The sequence below is a fragment of the Sebastes fasciatus genome, chromosome 15 (assembly GCF_043250625.1).
Source record: "Sebastes fasciatus isolate fSebFas1 chromosome 15, fSebFas1.pri, whole genome shotgun sequence".
Lineage (NCBI taxonomy): Eukaryota > Metazoa > Chordata > Actinopteri > Perciformes > Sebastidae > Sebastes > Sebastes fasciatus.
Window position 1 is genome coordinate 12,819,177 of NC_133809.1, and position 17,621 is coordinate 12,836,797.

Consider the following 17,621-nt stretch of genomic DNA (forward strand, 5'->3'; position numbering starts at 1 on the left):
CAGAATAATGTATATTATACTATTGTATTATAATTATTGATGCATTAATGTGTTAATCACGTTAATGTTGCAGTTGGTAATGGTGGAGCTCATTTTAATGACTCTATATACTGCTAGGTAGTTTAATATATAATAATACATCATCATTTATTAGTTGATTATATTTTGTTTTATTAATTTGAATCTGATAAGTAATTAATGGTATCAGATAAATGTAGTGGACTAAAAAGTACAATATTTCTCTCTGAGATGTAGTGGAGTAGAAGTAGAGAGTGACAAGAAATGGAAATACTCAAGTAAAGTTGGCTACAAGTACGTCAAACTTGTACATAAGTAAATGTAGGCCTACTTAGTTACATTAAGTAAGAAATAGTAACATAAGGAACTGAAAGTGAAAATTGACTTTTAGGTTGATAACGGGTTTGTGCCATGACAAATTCGACTCAATCAGTCAACCAATCAATCACAAGTGGCAACCAAAATGTCAAGTAGCCGAACAGAACTGAAATTGAAGCCAACATCGGACAGAAGTCATTAAATTACTCAAAAAGAAAGGAAAAGTTATGATAGTTTTAACCTCTACAATTCCATGACAACTGAGTAAATTGTGTGATATGATGAAAAACTCCAGAAGAGCTTCAGAATTTAAATTATTTTGAAATGAAATGCTTAATTAATTTCTAGTGTGAGTAGATGGTGATGTGTAGAAAATTAGGGTAATCCCATCAGTTTATTTGTGGAAATGAATTAAGCCACATTTTGAGGGTAATGTAAAACTTCAAGAAGTTATAGTAAGTACTATACAAGTCGTTCCCAAACTTTTTCACGTCAAGGACCCCTAAACTTACACAAATTAGACCGCAGACCCTCATTTAATAAGATTTTTTCCAGGGTCCAGCATCTGAAAGTTTTTTTGCTTTTAGATGTGTGACTAGGGCTGTCAAAGTTAAAGTTACGCAAATGTGTTTTAACGCCACTGATTTCTTTAATGCATAAACGCAATCGATCCTTTGGAGGTTGTAGCGGACTTAATTTTATCATATAACCTAGAAAACCTAAAGAATCCATTGGTTCCAACCATGTCATACTAGCTTGTCGCAAAGAAGGCTAAATAAAGCTCCAAACGTACGCTAAATTTTGGCTATTTTTACGCTAAATCGATAAATAAATTGCACCAATGCATGTTTGAAAATAGAAGGAAAATACACATCTTCTTCTTGTCATCGTAAAGACATCTAAAGTCTACAATTTTAAATGTTGATGAATATTAAAGGTGCTATTGATAACATTGATAACATACAGCCTAACCTATACTGTAGGTCATAGCTGACCTACAGTATATCTTTTGCATGGATGGTAATAAGCATGGTGGTCTTCATGCAGGAGCAATCACACTGAGATTAACCTGATGAGTAAACAGTCCAGTCTGTGTGGGTGTGTGTGTTGCAGAGTGTGTGTGATCACTGTAAAAGGCCATGGATGCTTTGTTGACATCATGTATGTGTGTATGTGGTGTAGTTTCTTCCCTTCCCCCCTCTCTACTCTTGCTCTTGCTCTTGCTCTTGCGTGCGCGTGCGTGTGCGGGGTCTGGCAGCAACGTAACATCTGTGCGTACGCGGTCGTGATTGTGTTGTGAAGATGGCGGAGGGGGAGACAGAGAAGGAATATGACACACGGGAAGCCACCGAGGAGCTCCGAGAGCGCTTCCACGCTTTGACTATAGCTTTGAGAGAGACAGAGCAGTCTCCGCTGGAAGCCTCGCTGCATTTCTGCCAGGAGTTTTGCCAGGTTAGACCTCCACCGACCACCGTCCTCCTCTTCCTCTCCCTGCTGCTGCATGCAACATCCCGGCCAGCAGCAGCAGCTCAGCCTGCAGCCCCTCTGGCTTCCTGGCCGAGGATGCGCGTCTACGTTTTCTGCTACAACAATGTAGCTAAAGGAGAGCTTAGCTGTGGCTAATTTCAAAGATGGGGAGAAAAAAAAAACTCCACCATGGTTTTTTTTCACCCATTCCTTAAATAATGTTTATTAACTTGCATGCAAAAAGTCGGACTATCCTTAAAGAAGTCAACCCCTAGTGTGTGAGCGCCGTGCACAGCATTACTGGTATTTTCCAGGGCCATAAGGAGAGCTAATAGCTGATGAATGCTGCTAGCTGGTATGCAGGGTCCCCTGTCCTGTGCAGTGGTCATGCTGTGTGCAAAAAAAAAAAAAAAAAGGGTAGCTAGGTTAGCCATCTTTTACAGGGCGATTGCATTGATATGCACAAGTAATTTTTTTATTATAAGCTGTTATAACGATGCATCTCCATGTTTAGTTTTTTTTCAGCTTGGTGTTAAAAAAGGGGAGCTGTTTTTTATTGTACGGAAAGATCAATGATTTTTTCTTTCTTCTTTCTAAGGTGCTAGCCCAGACCAGGCCTTTTTGCACTAATTAATCCAGCTAGTAGTTATTACAGTGGTATAGCTCAGCTTTAAGATAAAAAGATGTTAAATGTTATAGCAGCTGAGGCTGAGATTTGAAAAAGGGAAAGTGTGGCAGTGGTCACTGACTCCATTACACATCCTCCTCTAATTAATTTGACCACGAAAAAATTACATGCAAGGTCTCCATTTAGCTGATTTACTGCAAGGATTACTGTCACTGCACCAAATTAAGTTTGGATTATTGGTTTGTTTTCTGTCCCACTTTAACTTTTTAAGTTATTTTAGTTTAAAAAAAAAGGGGGGGGGGGAGCCTTTTGGGTTGCATGCTGTTAAAATACTGATGGAGATTTAGCTCACAAACTTGCAGGAATATAATGGATTCATTCAGGATATAATGCTGAATCTTGTGTGAATATTAGTGTGTGTGTGGAAGAAATGGAGGGAGTTTTCATTGATGAAGGTGAGGTGTTACTTGAGCTGGGTGAAGAAAAAAAGAAAGGGAGGGTGAAAAGTTTTTGTTTTTTTTGCTTGCAGAGCCACACATAACTGATGCTTTGTTGTCTTAGGTGTCCACATCTTGCCTGAATTTTTATAATCAGTATGTAATAACAGTAAATATTGATCCAAATGTATTTTTTTTTTCCATCCATGATAGTTTTTTTTTTTTTTTAATCTAAAGTTAGTTGTGACTTTTTGAAATCAAAGCAAACCACAAAGTTTTACTTTTTCCATTTAATCTAAATTGCTATCACATCTTTGTACTCAGTCGTAGTACAGAGGAATGAGAAAATATCACGGTTTACGGTATTACACTATTATAAATCTTAATATTATCATTATTAATAGGGATGAACCGATACCGGATCGAATATCAGGCCGATACTGACTCAAATAGCTGGATCGGGTATCGGTGACAATGGGGCCGATCTATTCGATTACATTTAATGTTTATATACTACATACTTTATATACTGGAATTTAAATTTATGTTTACGTTTTGACCAGTTTGTTGCAGCATTAAGCAGGTTTACACTTGAATTGTTATTTTTTATGATCTTTTTTACCAAGTCGCCAGTGCACGATTTATTATTTTAATATTAAATAACAGTTCAGTAAATTTATATCTATGTATTTATTTGCTACATGTTTTACGGAGTGAGGAAAGCTATAAGATATAGAAGAATGATCCCAGTCACTTCCACACAGCGAAGCATTCAGTTTATTGATTAAACGCTGGTATTGCATCGGTACTCGGTATTGGATTGGTACCAAAAGCCCAGGCATCGATATCAGGACTGACAAAGTCGGATCGGTGCATCCCCAATTATTATCAGTTACAAAGACCCTTAAAGGAATGAGAATTATAAACCTGATAAAAATAGCATGTAACTATAATATGTTATGTTATAACTAAGCATGTTAGTTTACATTAGGGGTGTAACGAAAGCTTGAATATCACAATATTATATTTTGTATCGATTCTCAAAAACACTATTGGTTTTTAATGAATAGTTTACATGCAGAGATGAACTCAGTCGATACTTTATTTCATTTGTAAAGAGATGTGCCCTCTTTGTGTATGTGTCCTCTCAAAGTAGTGCTATGATGTTGGATGTTTCAGAGACTGTGATAAAATGCAAATGCAGATCCCACTGTTCTGATTGCATCAAAAAAGTCAACTTTTTTTACTCTACTTTTATGCATATGGTGGTGAGTTCTTTATATCATGACAGTTTTCCAAAAATTAGATTAAAAAATATTGCAATATATCGCCTTGCTTACAGTATAGAAGTATCATATCACCAGATTCTTGCCGAAACACAGCCCTAGTTTACTTTTTATATAATTTAGCAAGTAATTAATTACTAAATGAAAAACAACATCAGCTGTGAGCTTTTAAAATAATGTCCTATGATTATTACCAATTAACATGTGCTGTAGGTGTGCAGCAGCGCAGCCAGACTGCTCCTGTCTGTATGTTTAACCCACACACTCACTTACGTTAGTTTATTCTATACTTTAGATAAAAAAAAAAACATACCCATATGTGGTATGATAACCGGCAACTTTCATATTTCACATTTCTGTGTAAGTGCGTTCAGAGAGATGCATAAAACTGGAGTCAAATTCCTTGTATGTATGTACAAGGCAAATAAAACTGATTCTGATTCTTTATTGATGAATCTGTCAGTTTTAGATTGAAGATTGATTATTTGTTGAGTTTATATAATGTCAGAACATAGTGCCTAAACATGCCTATTACAATGTCCCAGTGGGAAAGGCAATGACTCCAAATGTGTTTTCTTCCAGGCAGTTGCAAAAACTCCAAAGAAATATAATTTACAATGATTATGAAATAGAGAAAAGTAGCAATCTTCACATTTGAGAAGCTAGAAACAGAATATTCTGCATTTTTTTGCTTGATGAAGGACTATTTGTTTTAAAGAAATATATAAGTGATTTATACACATTGTCTGTTTTTAAAAAGTTGGATTTTTATGTTCTCATTTTCCAGGTATTTTTTAGCCTGCTATTCTATACTAGGATCCTTAAAAAACAACCAACCTATCAATGGTTTTATTCTAATTATAGTATTTGTATGCTCTCCAGGTCCTTGTGGAACATGCTGGCCGTTGGAAAACTGATGAGGATCCACTGCCTTTGCTGGGGGTCTACACTGTGGCTATCCTCAGCTTTGCTAAGGCTGCCTCCTGTCTCTCCTCCGAATGTGAAAACGGGCCACTCCTACTTGAAAAGTTAGCACTGTGAGTAGGAACTCCGACATGGGTGTCACTGGAAATACGATTTCTCGAAATCCTGTATTATTTCTCTTATTCTTTCTAACAGCATCTTCCTTATAAACTTTACCTGTAATAATATCTGTTACACATTAATGATGCATAATGCTCAAATTGTATGTTGGGGAAATCATCTTCTTCATTAAGTCTTAACTTTCCTGTAGTATTGTAAAGTTCATTTCATTCATTCATTCAACCTTTATTTATACTCGAGAGATCATTGAGGTCAATCACAAAACAAAGAAGAGGAAACCAAAACAACAACAATGATAAAACAGAGAAGATTCAATATCTTTAACAAATAATTTGATAAATGCATTCGGATATTTTAAGATGTAAAATAAAGTACAGTAATATACAAAAGCCCTAGAATCTTGCAATTACGATAGATCATTTAACAGATTATAATGTAAAATATAACACACTTATGCAAAAGAAAGTAGTAGTCGGGAGATTTAAGATCAAATTTCTAAAATCAAAAGGTGTGATTGAGAGCTGCAATGATTAATCGATTAGTTGTCAACTATTAAATTGGTATTTTAAAGAAAAAAGGTAAAAATTCTCTGATTTTAGCTTCTTAGATGTGAATATTTTCCAGTTTCTTTACTCCTCTATGATAGTAAACTCAATTTATATTATTTGTATATTATATTATATTTATATACTTTGAGTTGTGGACAAAACAAGACATTTGAAAATGTCATCTTGGACTTTGGGAAACACTGATCAACATTTTTCACCATTTTCTGATATTTTATAGACCAAATAACTAATCGATTAACATAACAGAGAGAATAATCGACAATGAAAATAATTGTTAGTTGCAGCCCTAGAAGGAGTGAATTGATTTGAATGAGTTGTTGAATTTTGTTCCAGGAGTCAGATGCACTAAAATTAAAAGCAAAGTTGATGTGGCAAAGAATGGGTTACAGGTTTCGGATGTGCATACAACATTAGACAATTAGTTTGCTTTTCTGTTCCATTGGTGTAGTTTTCTTATTAGTGATCGCAAAGACAGACAGCGATCTTACACAAAAGATGCACAATATTTGACAATAAGAATTAAAACAAAACACACCCAAATCACAAAGTAAATTTAGACATGAAAAGTTGTGGAATACTCTGCAAACAGTATACAGGATATACTCCGATATTCACACAAAGTGCTCTTGAAGTAGCCATAAAGGCAAAGTCCTTGAGGCTGTAAGCAGAATAGAAATGTAGGCTACCTCTTGGGGAGCTTCGACATATTTGGGATAAGCTGCAGACTTTGTGTTTTGCACGTGGAGATGCATTGCACACACACAATGAAGAGTCACAGAGGCAACAATTATTAATGTCAAGGATTTCACTTTTTTCTTTTTGTACATTATTGATCACAGTTTCTGATCTGGCCACTCTGAGCGGTTTTTCATTATATGAAAAACAACAAATACTATTTAACAACACCTACACGTACACCTTTATTGATCCATGTAACTAAAGTGTCTCACCGCTGCTGATTTACACCCCCATTCCTCCTCTTTGTCATCTTTATTATATTTCCAAAATGCCACGCTGACTGACTTTACAGCACCACACTGTGTGTATAGTTATTCTTGTAATTTGTGGAGTGTCTGTGCACATCCTTGACCTAAATGTGGCTTTAAAACAAATGACTGTTGGATTCACAGGAGCTGTGCGGAGCTGCTGCTCTTAATGCCCCAGCATGTCCCTGGTGCCTTATGGGAGGAGTTTCAGTCCTCCGTGAAGGTCAGTATTCCCAGGGACTTTTTCCTGAGGCTTATCGTTGCAGCGATAAGCAAAGACAAGTTGTTTAGTAATTAGAGTGCATTTGGTTTAGCTCATCATTTAAAAGTAATAAAACCATGTGAGCATGAAATGATCACTGCTGCTTTTGAAGAAATATAAACTGGTGACACATTCACTTGTCATAACAGTTATTTTAGACTCTAGACTGTATAACATTAAGTATGACTCACTGCTGTTTTAGTAATTAGGTTACTACATCCTTATTTATCTTCTGTTGCAGTTGGCACACAGCCTTTTGCAAGAAAGTGGGAGCACGCAGCTTTGCCTGCTCTCAGTTCTGGCGCAACAGGATGGCGTCTGGTCCAACACCACGCTGAGCAGCATCCTGTCCTATCAAAACCCTCAAACTGAGCAAGGTTAGTTCTCACTGGGTTTGAAGCAGTGGTGGATGAAGTACCTGGAAGCCACACTTGAATAAAAGTACAGATATCTAACCAGAAAATGACTTTAGTAGAAGTTAAAGTCACCTATTATTTGAGTAAAAGTGTTTGATATTTACTGTACAATCATCAGAAAAGTGATTTTTGTGATATTAAATGTACTTAAGTATTGAAAATAAAAGTGCAAGTAAATACTGTTAATAAAAAAGCAAGCAAGTCAGACGATTTATGAAGTTTATGGGGCGATCACACATGCGCAAAATTAATATTCGCCTCCCGTTCACATTCATTCAATGCGAGCCAAAGTGCGGAAAAAAACATTTGTTTCCGGTTGCGAAGCAAATTTGCATCTTTGCATTTGAAATGCAGTTCACTTTGGTGAACTTTCAGTTCAAAAATTGCCTCGGCAGCTGATGGTCACTCACCTGCATTTGCACATGTGTGACCGTGGTCTTATTATTCCTCTTAACATGTACACCACCTTAAAAACGGAGGCTACATTACACTTGAAGAAAAACACTGTCTCCACAACTTAAAGGATTTAAAGAGCAAAATCCAGTTTTTCCATATAGCATGTAGCATGATCTGACATGCAGCCTGCCTGGACTTGAGCAGAAATCTAAACCTAACTACCGTTTTGACTGCACTTTGTTTGCACTTGCCTTTCCCATGAATGAACGAACTTGCCACGGATTCACCAAACCTGCTTGCTTGCAATAGTAATGAGTAACGAAGATGCTTAGGGGAAATGTATCGGAGTAAAAGTACACATTTTATTTAGGAAATGTAGTGGTGTAAAAAAGTGAAAATTGACAGAAGTATAAAAAGTCAAGTAAAGTACAGATACTCCCAACTGTGACGAAGTATTATTACTTCGTTACATTACACCACTGGGTTTGAAGTAGGGGTTGGGGAAAAATATACAATATTGTATCAATACATGGACGTCAAGTATCGATCTTTTATTATATAAACTATTAGTATTGTGTATATATATATATATATGGATTTGTTACATAAATCGCAATATATCTTATCGCTATACAAAATGTTTAAAATCGCAATAAGATCGTATCATGACTTCAATATCATTATAATATTGTATCGTGGGCCCAGTTTGAAGATGCACTGCGCTGACTAGCTGTAATTGCATGAAATTATAATTATTCAATGTGTGTATTATAATTGTCTGCATCTCATCTGCAATTTCTTACCTTTTTGTCTGTTTGTCCTTTTTTACTTTTTGTTTCTTAGTTCATGAGTATCTTGAGCTGGAAGGTGCCACGCTTCTGAACATGAGAATAAAGCACCTAATCAAAGTGGACAGCGTCAATAAAGCTGCTGTCCTCGCAAAGATGTGCTCAGAGTATCCGGGATACGAAGGAAAAGGAAACTTCAAGCAAACCTACTTGGTTTGCATCTGTATGACAAAAAATCAGGAGCAGCTAATGGAAGAGGTAAGAAATGACACACAGCAACACAAAGTCATGACATGTAACACTTGAACAAGTGCTCAACAACTGATCAGCGATGTTATATCTTTTATTAACCCAGCAAATCTCCCAATCCACAATCAGAAAATTGAAATCTAAATGTTTTTTTGTAACATGAGCATTAAAACAAATGGACAATTGGAATGAAGACGGACTGTTATTTTCCAAAAACAAGCAAAACCCAGTAATCACTCAGCATTTGTTTGATATTTGATAACAAAATGGCCCAACAGTGTTGTCAAATGTGACAGATAGTTATTTGATTTCATTTAAATTGACTGTTTCTTTGATTGTTTCTCTCTTTCTTTCTGGTAGATTGCGTCGATAGACTGTAAAGATGCTCTTGAAATGATCTGCAACTTGGAGTCAGAGGGGGATGAGAAAGGAGCTCTCTGCTTATGTTCTGCCTTTCTCAAGCGACAGCTGCTTCAAGGAGATGTTTATTGTGCCTGGTAAGTGTTGCAGTTTGTTTCAGATAAATACTTTTAGAACACAAAACTACTCTCAGGAATACAGTGGTCCCGATCGAAACTGGATGGTTTTCAGCTGATCGGCCATGAGTGGTGACCGGCCGATCAATCTCATATTTCTTATTTTTTTGCCGGTCACATTTAGTGACAAAGCCGCATGTGGGTTTTTACGTCGGCACACAGCGGCACAGACAGTAACGTCACAGTCACACACACACTCAACATGTCGTTGGTGTAGAAGTTCTTCAGCATGAGCGAAGAAGACATAAAGCTGCAATTTGTCACAACTGCTAAATAAGCCGTGGAGGAACAACCTTAAAAACATTTGAAACAACTAACTTAATCAGAAACTTATGATATTGTAATTCATTCCCATGATGCTGCTCAGAGTAATCACAGTGACCGGCTTGTCTGCCGACAGCGCAGAGCTGAAGAGCTCCGTTAACGGAGGTTCAATTGAGTTACATTATGGTGCGTTCAAGCTCCAGATGAGCATTGGGCGAAGGTAAATTATAACCCTATCATGATACGTTCAAATGTAATCTTGTAAAATTAAGTTTTTGGTGAGAAACTTGAATAGAGATGTTTTCACAGCAATATAAAATGGATAATAGAGAGGAATTTATGACCTGTTTAACTTCTTAACACTAACGTTAGTTCTAAGCAGATTATAATATATAATTAGAACTATTAATGACAAGATTTTTTTTAATAAAAGCAAATATTTAAATAAAAATACAATAATTTATTTCCTAATCATTTGAATTGTGTATTTTTAAATAACCGCTAAAGATGACAATCATAAAGTAAAAGGATAACATTTAGAATTTTTGATCGTTTGAAATTATTTTTTCGGGGCGGTTGTGGAAAAATGTCAGTCTGTAGTCTTCCTGTCAATTATAGTTCTTAGAAAGAAAATCGGAATCAGCAGGACAGACTCTTAAAAAATCGGAAATCGGAATAGGCCAAGAAAATAACAATCGGTGCATCTCTAACCTGAAATAATCTCTGTAATAATCATGTGCACTGTTGAGCCTGTTCCAGAGGATGACTCTTTGTGTTTGAAGGTCTATGTCTCTTTATAGCTTAGTACTCGAGGGAAGATATGCCAACTGTGAATAAATGACTCACACTCTTTGATACAGTTGAAGTTAAAACTATGTCGATTTGTGGTCATCTGTAATCTGAATATATATACTTTTTAGTTTCAAATTAAAAAGTTGTTTTTAACAGTTGTGTTTGTGATGTTTTGCAGGGAACTCACACTGTTCTGGAGTAAGCTACTCATGCGTTTAGAGTCGTCAGCTGATGCATTTCTTGGACACAGCAAAGAGATGGCTCATCTCTGCAGGAGCGTCTGTCATATTCTGTTTCTAATCAAAGTAATCCAAAATGAGGTAAGAGAAGTAGTCTACAACAATGACTCATATGATATGATTGTTTCTGTTAAGGGGGCCTTAAAATAAAACACTTGGCAAATTTGTTTTATTTTTATTTTTGTTTTTATTTGTTTTATTTCCATAGGTTGGAGAGGTGGGTCTTCCAGTGTGCGTGGAAATGTGCATTCAAGCTCTAAAAATGACATCCAGTGACCATAAAGATAGCAAGTCCACCATCTGCAAGACTATTTCCTGCATCTTGCCGACTGATCTGGAGGTCAAGCGTGCGTGCCAGCTGACCGAGTTCCTCCTCCAGCCTACCGTCGACTCGTATTATGCTGTGGAGTCACTGTACAACGAACCCGACCAAAAGCCCGAGGAGGACGAGAGTCTACCAGTGCCCAATTCTTTACGCTGCGAGTTACTGCTGGCCTTCAAGACACAGTGGCCTTTTGATCCAGAGTTCTGGGACTGGAAAACACTGAAACGCAACTGCTTGGCACTGATGGGAGAGGAGGCAGCTATTGTGTCATCTATTGACACACTCAACGACACAGACGAACAGGAGGTGGAAAGTGCACTTGGCAAACTCCCTGAATACAGAGACCTGGAGGATTTCCTGCTAACCACTACAAATGAACTCAATGAAATCACGGATGAAAGAGAAAAAAACCGAGAGGCGAAAAAACTCCGGGAGCAGGGTTTTGTGTCTGCCCGCTTCAGAAACTGGCGAGCCTACATGCAGTATTGTGTTTTGTGCGACAAGGAGTTCTTGGGTCACAGGATTGTTCGCCACGCGCAGAAGCACTTCAAAGATGGAGTGTATCTGTGTCCAATTTGTGCAGACAGTTTTGAAACTAGGGAGATTTTAGAGCCACATGTAGCATCACATGTAAAGCAATCTTGCAAAGAGAGACTAGCTGCGATGAAAGCCGCTAGGAAGGTAACCAAACCACCTCAGTCCCCGAAAAGTCCATCAAAAAATTCAAAAGTCGCTGCCAAGGTGAGCATTAGTCCTGTTAAAATTGAATCGCAAGTTGGCGACCAATTGGCGTCTCCTGTTAAGATAGAACAAACTACATCGGACATTCATATAAGTCAAGACTGTTTCTGTCCTGTCAAAAACTGTTCCAAGGCGTTCAAGTTTTTCCGCAACCTCATGGCTCACGTCAGATCTCACAAGGACGACGAAGAGGCCATGAGGTTTTTAGAGATACAAAAACAGAAGGTGGTGTGCCAGTATTGCAGACGGCAGTTTGTTAACGTCAGACACCTTAATGATCACTTACAGATGCACTGTGGCAGCAAACCATACATCTGCATACAGCTGGACTGCAAGGCCAACTTTAACTCCAACTCTGAGCTTCTGATGCATAGAAAAACACATCCCGAATTCAAGGCCCAGTGCATGTTCCCCAACTGTGGCGAAGTTTTCAGTGAGGCCTACCTGTTGTATGATCACGAGGCTCAGCATTACCTTACCTACACCTGCCAAACGGAAAACTGTGGCAAAATATTCTACTCACAGACTCAATTCTTGTCTCACCAACAGATTCACAATACAAACGTTGCAGTACACAGTTTGCCCATCACGAGTCAAAACCCTCCCGAGACTCCAAAAGTAGAACCACCACCCGAGAGCACCCCGAGCAATGAAGACACCTGTTCTGCAGACGCCTGCATTGAAAGGAATAACACAGGTGAATATATGAAGGAGGCATCACCGTGCAGCTTACCAGAGCTCGGCAAAGAACCCATTCCGCTGAAAGTGAAACACTCGATTGAAAGCATGCTGAATTCTGCAGCACGTGCTGAAATGAAAGAACCAGAGAAATGCTACACTCCGCTGACAAACCCCACTCCAGCACCAGCCGATGTGGAACCAGCACCAGAGGCTCCACATGCGCACCATAATGTGGCTGGGCAAGGTGAGATCCCTCCACCAGTAAATCCTGTACCAAGTGCACCAAACCCTGTTGCAAGTCAACAGGGAGAGGGGCTTAATAATGTACGGGGCAATGAACTTCCAAAAGCGATTCCACAAATAATTTCTCCAAGTCAAATCAAGACAGAAATCCCTTCTTCGCTGCAAGGATACCCTTCCAGCACGCCTGCTGCAACTGCTGGCAACGAGGAGAATCTGCATTGCTGCCCGTATAGTGAATGCACAAGGGCGTACAGCACAAACAAAAGTCTGTCCAGGCATGTGAAGAAGCAACACCCGGAAATATTTGAAGATTGGAAATTGGCAAAGAAGTATAACAAAGTGGCCAAAATTACATCAAAAAGGGCTCCAGGTGGGCCAGCTTCACCGAATCAGCACCCTGGGAACAGGCCGTCACATCAGCCAGGAGTACTATGCAACAAACCTGGGATGCAGCAGATGGATTACCCAATGGGATCTTCAGCCTCGCCCGCCCAGTGTTATTCTGGATCAATGGAGCCTGTGCCCATCACTCCGATGGTGAACCCCACAATGTACCCGTCATGGGGAAGCCAGAATAATCCCAGCGGAATGATGCAGCCAGACGTGTCCCAGTCGTGGTCTTCACCTCCCATGAATAACTATCCAGACAACCTCAACATGAACGAGTACCCCCATCGGAGCTATCCTCATTGGCAGGCAGACTCTTATCAAACCGCAGCGTCTCACCCGCCTGATAGAGATCATTCAATGGCAGCTATGCAAGGTCCGTCTATGTCAAACGCTCCTTCAGTTTCAAGTTTGATGTCTCAGTATGTGTCAAGCTCTCTGATGCTTGACAATGGAGGGCATATACATAATGGAGGGAATCAGTATGGGCTAATGCATCCAGAGGGCAGTGGAGACGGCGTCGATGTGGGAGGAAAAAGCAGTGTGACGAGCCAGCTGGATAATGGAAACAGTATCTCAACAATTGATAGCCTCCCTGAAGGAAGTTACCACACTCCATATGCTCAGAGTGAAAACTCTTGTCTCACTCAAGACTCGTCAGTCGATATACCCATGAAATGTCTAAGCCCAGAGGCTCAAGTTGCATTAAAAGCTACACATGAAATAATTAAAACAGAGAATGTGTCCGTTCCTTGTTATGAACACATGGACAACTCCGTGGACGGCATGCTCAGTCCAAACGCAGATTTCCCTTACGATGAGGAGTGTCCCGACGCCGACTGTGAGGCTAACCCGTCAGATGAAAAGGCCGGTGACCCCGACACGCTGAAAGGAAAACGCGCCAGGTTGAGCAAGCGAACCAAATGGCCGGCCATCATTAAGGATGGCAAAGTCATCTGCAGGAGATGCTTCAGAGAGTTCACAAGCACCAAGTCTCTCGGAGGCCACTTATCTAAACGCTCACAGTGCCGGCCTGTAGATGAAATCGACCTAACCGCAGATCTGCCGTCATCTTTTCTGGATTTTCTCAATGACCCCCACGTCCCTGACGCCAACGCAGCAGGAGCACCATTCAACGCGTCAAATGGCGATTTCTCACAGGAATCTTGTAGCTTAACCACTTTGACTTCACCCATGGTGTTGAAACAGGAGCCCCAGAATACAAATATAATGGACTATTCAAACTCTGTCTCCCATGAAAACCAGCAACAGAAGCCCGGAGAGTTGGTTAATCCAGCCCTCGCTGGGCATTATCAAGAGGATCACCTGATGGAAATTTCACATGCCTTTCAACGGTTGGATTTGATCGAGGCACAAGGGAAGATGCGGAGTGCTCTGGCTTTAGAGCAAAATGTCAGTCGTGACATTCCCCGTGACATTGAAAAAAGTAAAATGCTGAGTAAAAGTGATGACAAGCCCACTGAAAAGGTCCCCAAACCTTTTAAATGTGACCAGGATGAGTGCGAGTACTCGTTCATGACAAAGGAGGCGTTATTCAAACACTTGAGTAAAATGCACGACTACACTAATGACATGATAGAAGATCTAAAGAAAACCCCATCCAAGCTGTCTCCATATCCCTGTCAGATCTGCCCCAAAACGTTCACGAGAACGACAGGTTTGAGAATTCACTATGAAAAGGTCCATAGATTGTCAAAGCCAGAAATGCAGAAGCTGAGGATCAGCGCCCGAAACAGGCGTGCATTTAGACTGAACAAAGATGAGGTGTTTATTAGCCGTGTGACCGCTGATGCTAATCCCAGTTGCACGACACAATCCGCAGTCATGTTACCTGCTATAAAACAAGAACCACTCGACATCGCAATCGCAGATCAAACAGACGATGATCCACAAGGTCCTCAAATCACGTCGCCAGGAGATGCAGATAAACAGGGCTTCATGTCTGAGGTATCGATTGTTGCACAACTACCACCACCTCAAAACTATATGACTGATAGGCCGTTCTGTGAGGTGGAACAGCCAGTGCACAAAAAATCCCCAGAGAAACTAACTAAAGTGGCTGTCGTAAACAAGAGTCCAGATATGAAGAAAAAAGACAAATCCTGTTTAAAAGAGAAACGCAGTCCGGTTGGCAAAAAAGCGAAGAAGCAGCAAGGACGATTAGATGCATCTTTTAAGGAGCCGATGTCGAGCCCTTCAACTGCGTCTGCTTCGTCCTCCCCAGAGAAAGCCAGCAGCTCCAAAAGCACACCGACGAAGGATGAATCTCAGAGAAAAGAGAGATCTCAGAAAAGGTTGAGCTTAAAAATGTGTGAGACAGACAACGCCTACAGTCCATACAGACCATATCGCTGTGTTCACGAAGGATGCACCGCCGCATTCACCATCCAGCAAAATCTGATTCTCCACTACAGGGCCATGCATCAGGCGTCGCTGCCCCCGAGCAAACCCGAACCTGACGTTGAAAAGACGAGCGTTAACAACGGGCAGGAGAGCCATCAGAGCGTAGACAAAGACGATGAGGTCAGGTGTCAAGTTAAAAACTGTTCCAGGGTGTTCATGGGAATCACGAGGTTAGTGCAGCATTACCTTTTACTTCACAAGTTCACCCGCGACAAAGCCACTGCCATGATGGCCAGCATGACCATAGGGACTTTCAACTGTGACCGGCCCGAGTGCGCTCTCCCGTTCAGCTCCGTGGAAAAGTACATAGAGCACATTAAGAACTACCACAAGGAGATCGCCATCTCCGAGAGCGGCTCAGTTGATCCAACTTTCAGGTGCGAGTACGATGAATGCGACCGCGTTTACACTACAAAATCGAACCTCCTCCGTCACCTGATAAAAAAGCACGGATACGTTTATGATCCTAAAACGAGCGACGGAAGACGGACTAAATCAATGGGGTTCTTCACGGAGGCTAACGGGAAGGAGAATGTTGAAAACAAATTCAAATCGAAGAAGAAAAACACTAAAAAGAAAGACGGGAAGTCCATTGAACACTGGACTAGTTTTGGAAAGCCTACACTAAAATCACACGAAGAGGCGTCAGCCATGTGCACCAAGAAGTCCGCCCTGCAGTACCCATGCATGATAATAGGCTGCGATGCAGTGGAGCGGGCTGAGAGAAGTATATTTAAGCATTACACCACTCATGGCCTCACAGAAAGATACATCGAAGACCACAGGAGCCAGTTCATTTTCTGCAAAAAGTACTCACGCTCCAGATTCAAAGATTCAAGCAAATCAGAGGGCGCGTCGAGCTCATCTTCCGAGGAGACGGAGCCAGACGACGCCGAGAAGCCCAGCGAACAGAAAACAGATGAGCCGGTGGATCGAATAGGCCAAGAAGACAGCAAGCTGTCCAACGACGATAGTGCAGAATCTCAAGCTTCCACTGGGACAGACGGAGGGACTAAAAGAGGCCGCCCCAGAAAGCCTGCACATCCTACACCAGCTTGTCCGGAGAGGATCCAGACCCTTAGGAACCGTTCGACTGTTAACAGTTCAAGAGAGAACTCAAATCCTGGTACCCCTACAGCCCAAGAACAACGCGACGACGGGGTCACGCCAGGGTCGTTCAAGCCTTTAGGGCTTGAAGACTCCTTCCTTAAGTTCTTGGAAACCTCAGAGTCAACCCACTCTTCCAAACGCAAATTAAATGACAAATCTAGTGCTGAACTGCCGTCCAAAAGACAACTAACTCTCAGACAGAAATCTGCAATGAAAAGTAAAATAACGGATGAAATCAGAGGCTGTGGAAATCTAGTAGACTTCAGAAATCCGCTTAATCTCAAATCAGTGAGCAATGTCAAGATTGTCATGGATAAAAGGTTTTCAGACGGTGCTGATCTTTTGCTAAAGCAGCTACAAGACATGAAGCCCATAGTCAAAATAAAAAAGTGGCTTTATAGCGGTTCATAGCCCCGATATTTTGTTTTCAACTCGATCTCACTCAGGATTTGAGAAGTTATGCTGCAGAATGGTTTGTTTGATAATGCATCAGATTTCCAACTGTTAACAGTTATGGTCACAGTTAACGATGAAATGGCCTATTTTGTACCTAATGAAAAAATGTCTTGGATGATTTTAAGTATGTATGTTAGTTATAATAACCAGGTAATCTATAGGGCATAGATTTTAGAAACATGTTTGTATTTATGCTTAGTACTGAAGATGTTTTTTTTTTTCTTTTTGCTAAATGGAGACTTTTAAAGAAAAACTATGTTTTTATATATCCCTATGGGATTTCAAGTTCTGTTTGTATTTATTTCATCCTTTTTCAACACTAGTAGACCTATCTGTAATATTTACATGTCTTCCACAAAGTGTTCAATAAAATGTTACTGTTTCCTTTTGTAAAATATTGTCTGCAGACTTTTTTTTTGTTTCAGTTGTTTTACAGAGTTAGTTCAAGGTCGAGTAAATTTGTTCCTCAGCTTCCTAGATTCATGCACAGTTTTTCATATGGAAAATAGACAAATAATGGCATGTCATAGCGTGTCATATCTCTAGTTGACTGTTGTTG

The 17,621-nt window shown here is 40.0% G+C and overlaps 1 protein-coding gene across 1 annotated transcript; it reads left to right on the top strand.

Annotated features, from left to right (window-relative positions):
* Positions 1-1,599: 1,599 nt before the first annotated feature.
* znf292a (zinc finger protein 292a) lies at positions 1,600-17,457 on the top strand. Its single transcript, XM_074660372.1, has 8 exons — positions 1,600-1,788; positions 5,037-5,191; positions 6,898-6,976; positions 7,257-7,392; positions 8,671-8,873; positions 9,225-9,361; positions 10,635-10,776; positions 10,904-17,457. Exons 1-8 carry the CDS (start codon positions 1,639-1,641, stop codon positions 17,015-17,017), a joined length of 7,116 nt encoding a protein of 2,371 aa, XP_074516473.1. The 5' UTR covers positions 1,600-1,638; the 3' UTR covers positions 17,018-17,457.
* Positions 17,458-17,621: the final 164 nt, after the last annotated feature.

Excerpts from the sequence above, each read along its gene's own strand:
- znf292a (XM_074660372.1), top strand. The coding sequence starts at position 1,639 with ATGGCGGAGGGGGAGACAGAGAAGGAATATGACACACGGGAAGCCACC. Across the intron at positions 6,977-7,256 it reads AGTTTCAGTCCTCCGTGAAG|TTGGCACACAGCCTTTTGCA; the intron begins GTCAGTATTCCC and ends CTTCTGTTGCAG. Across the intron at positions 8,874-9,224 it reads AGGAGCAGCTAATGGAAGAG|ATTGCGTCGATAGACTGTAA; the intron begins GTAAGAAATGAC and ends TCTTTCTGGTAG.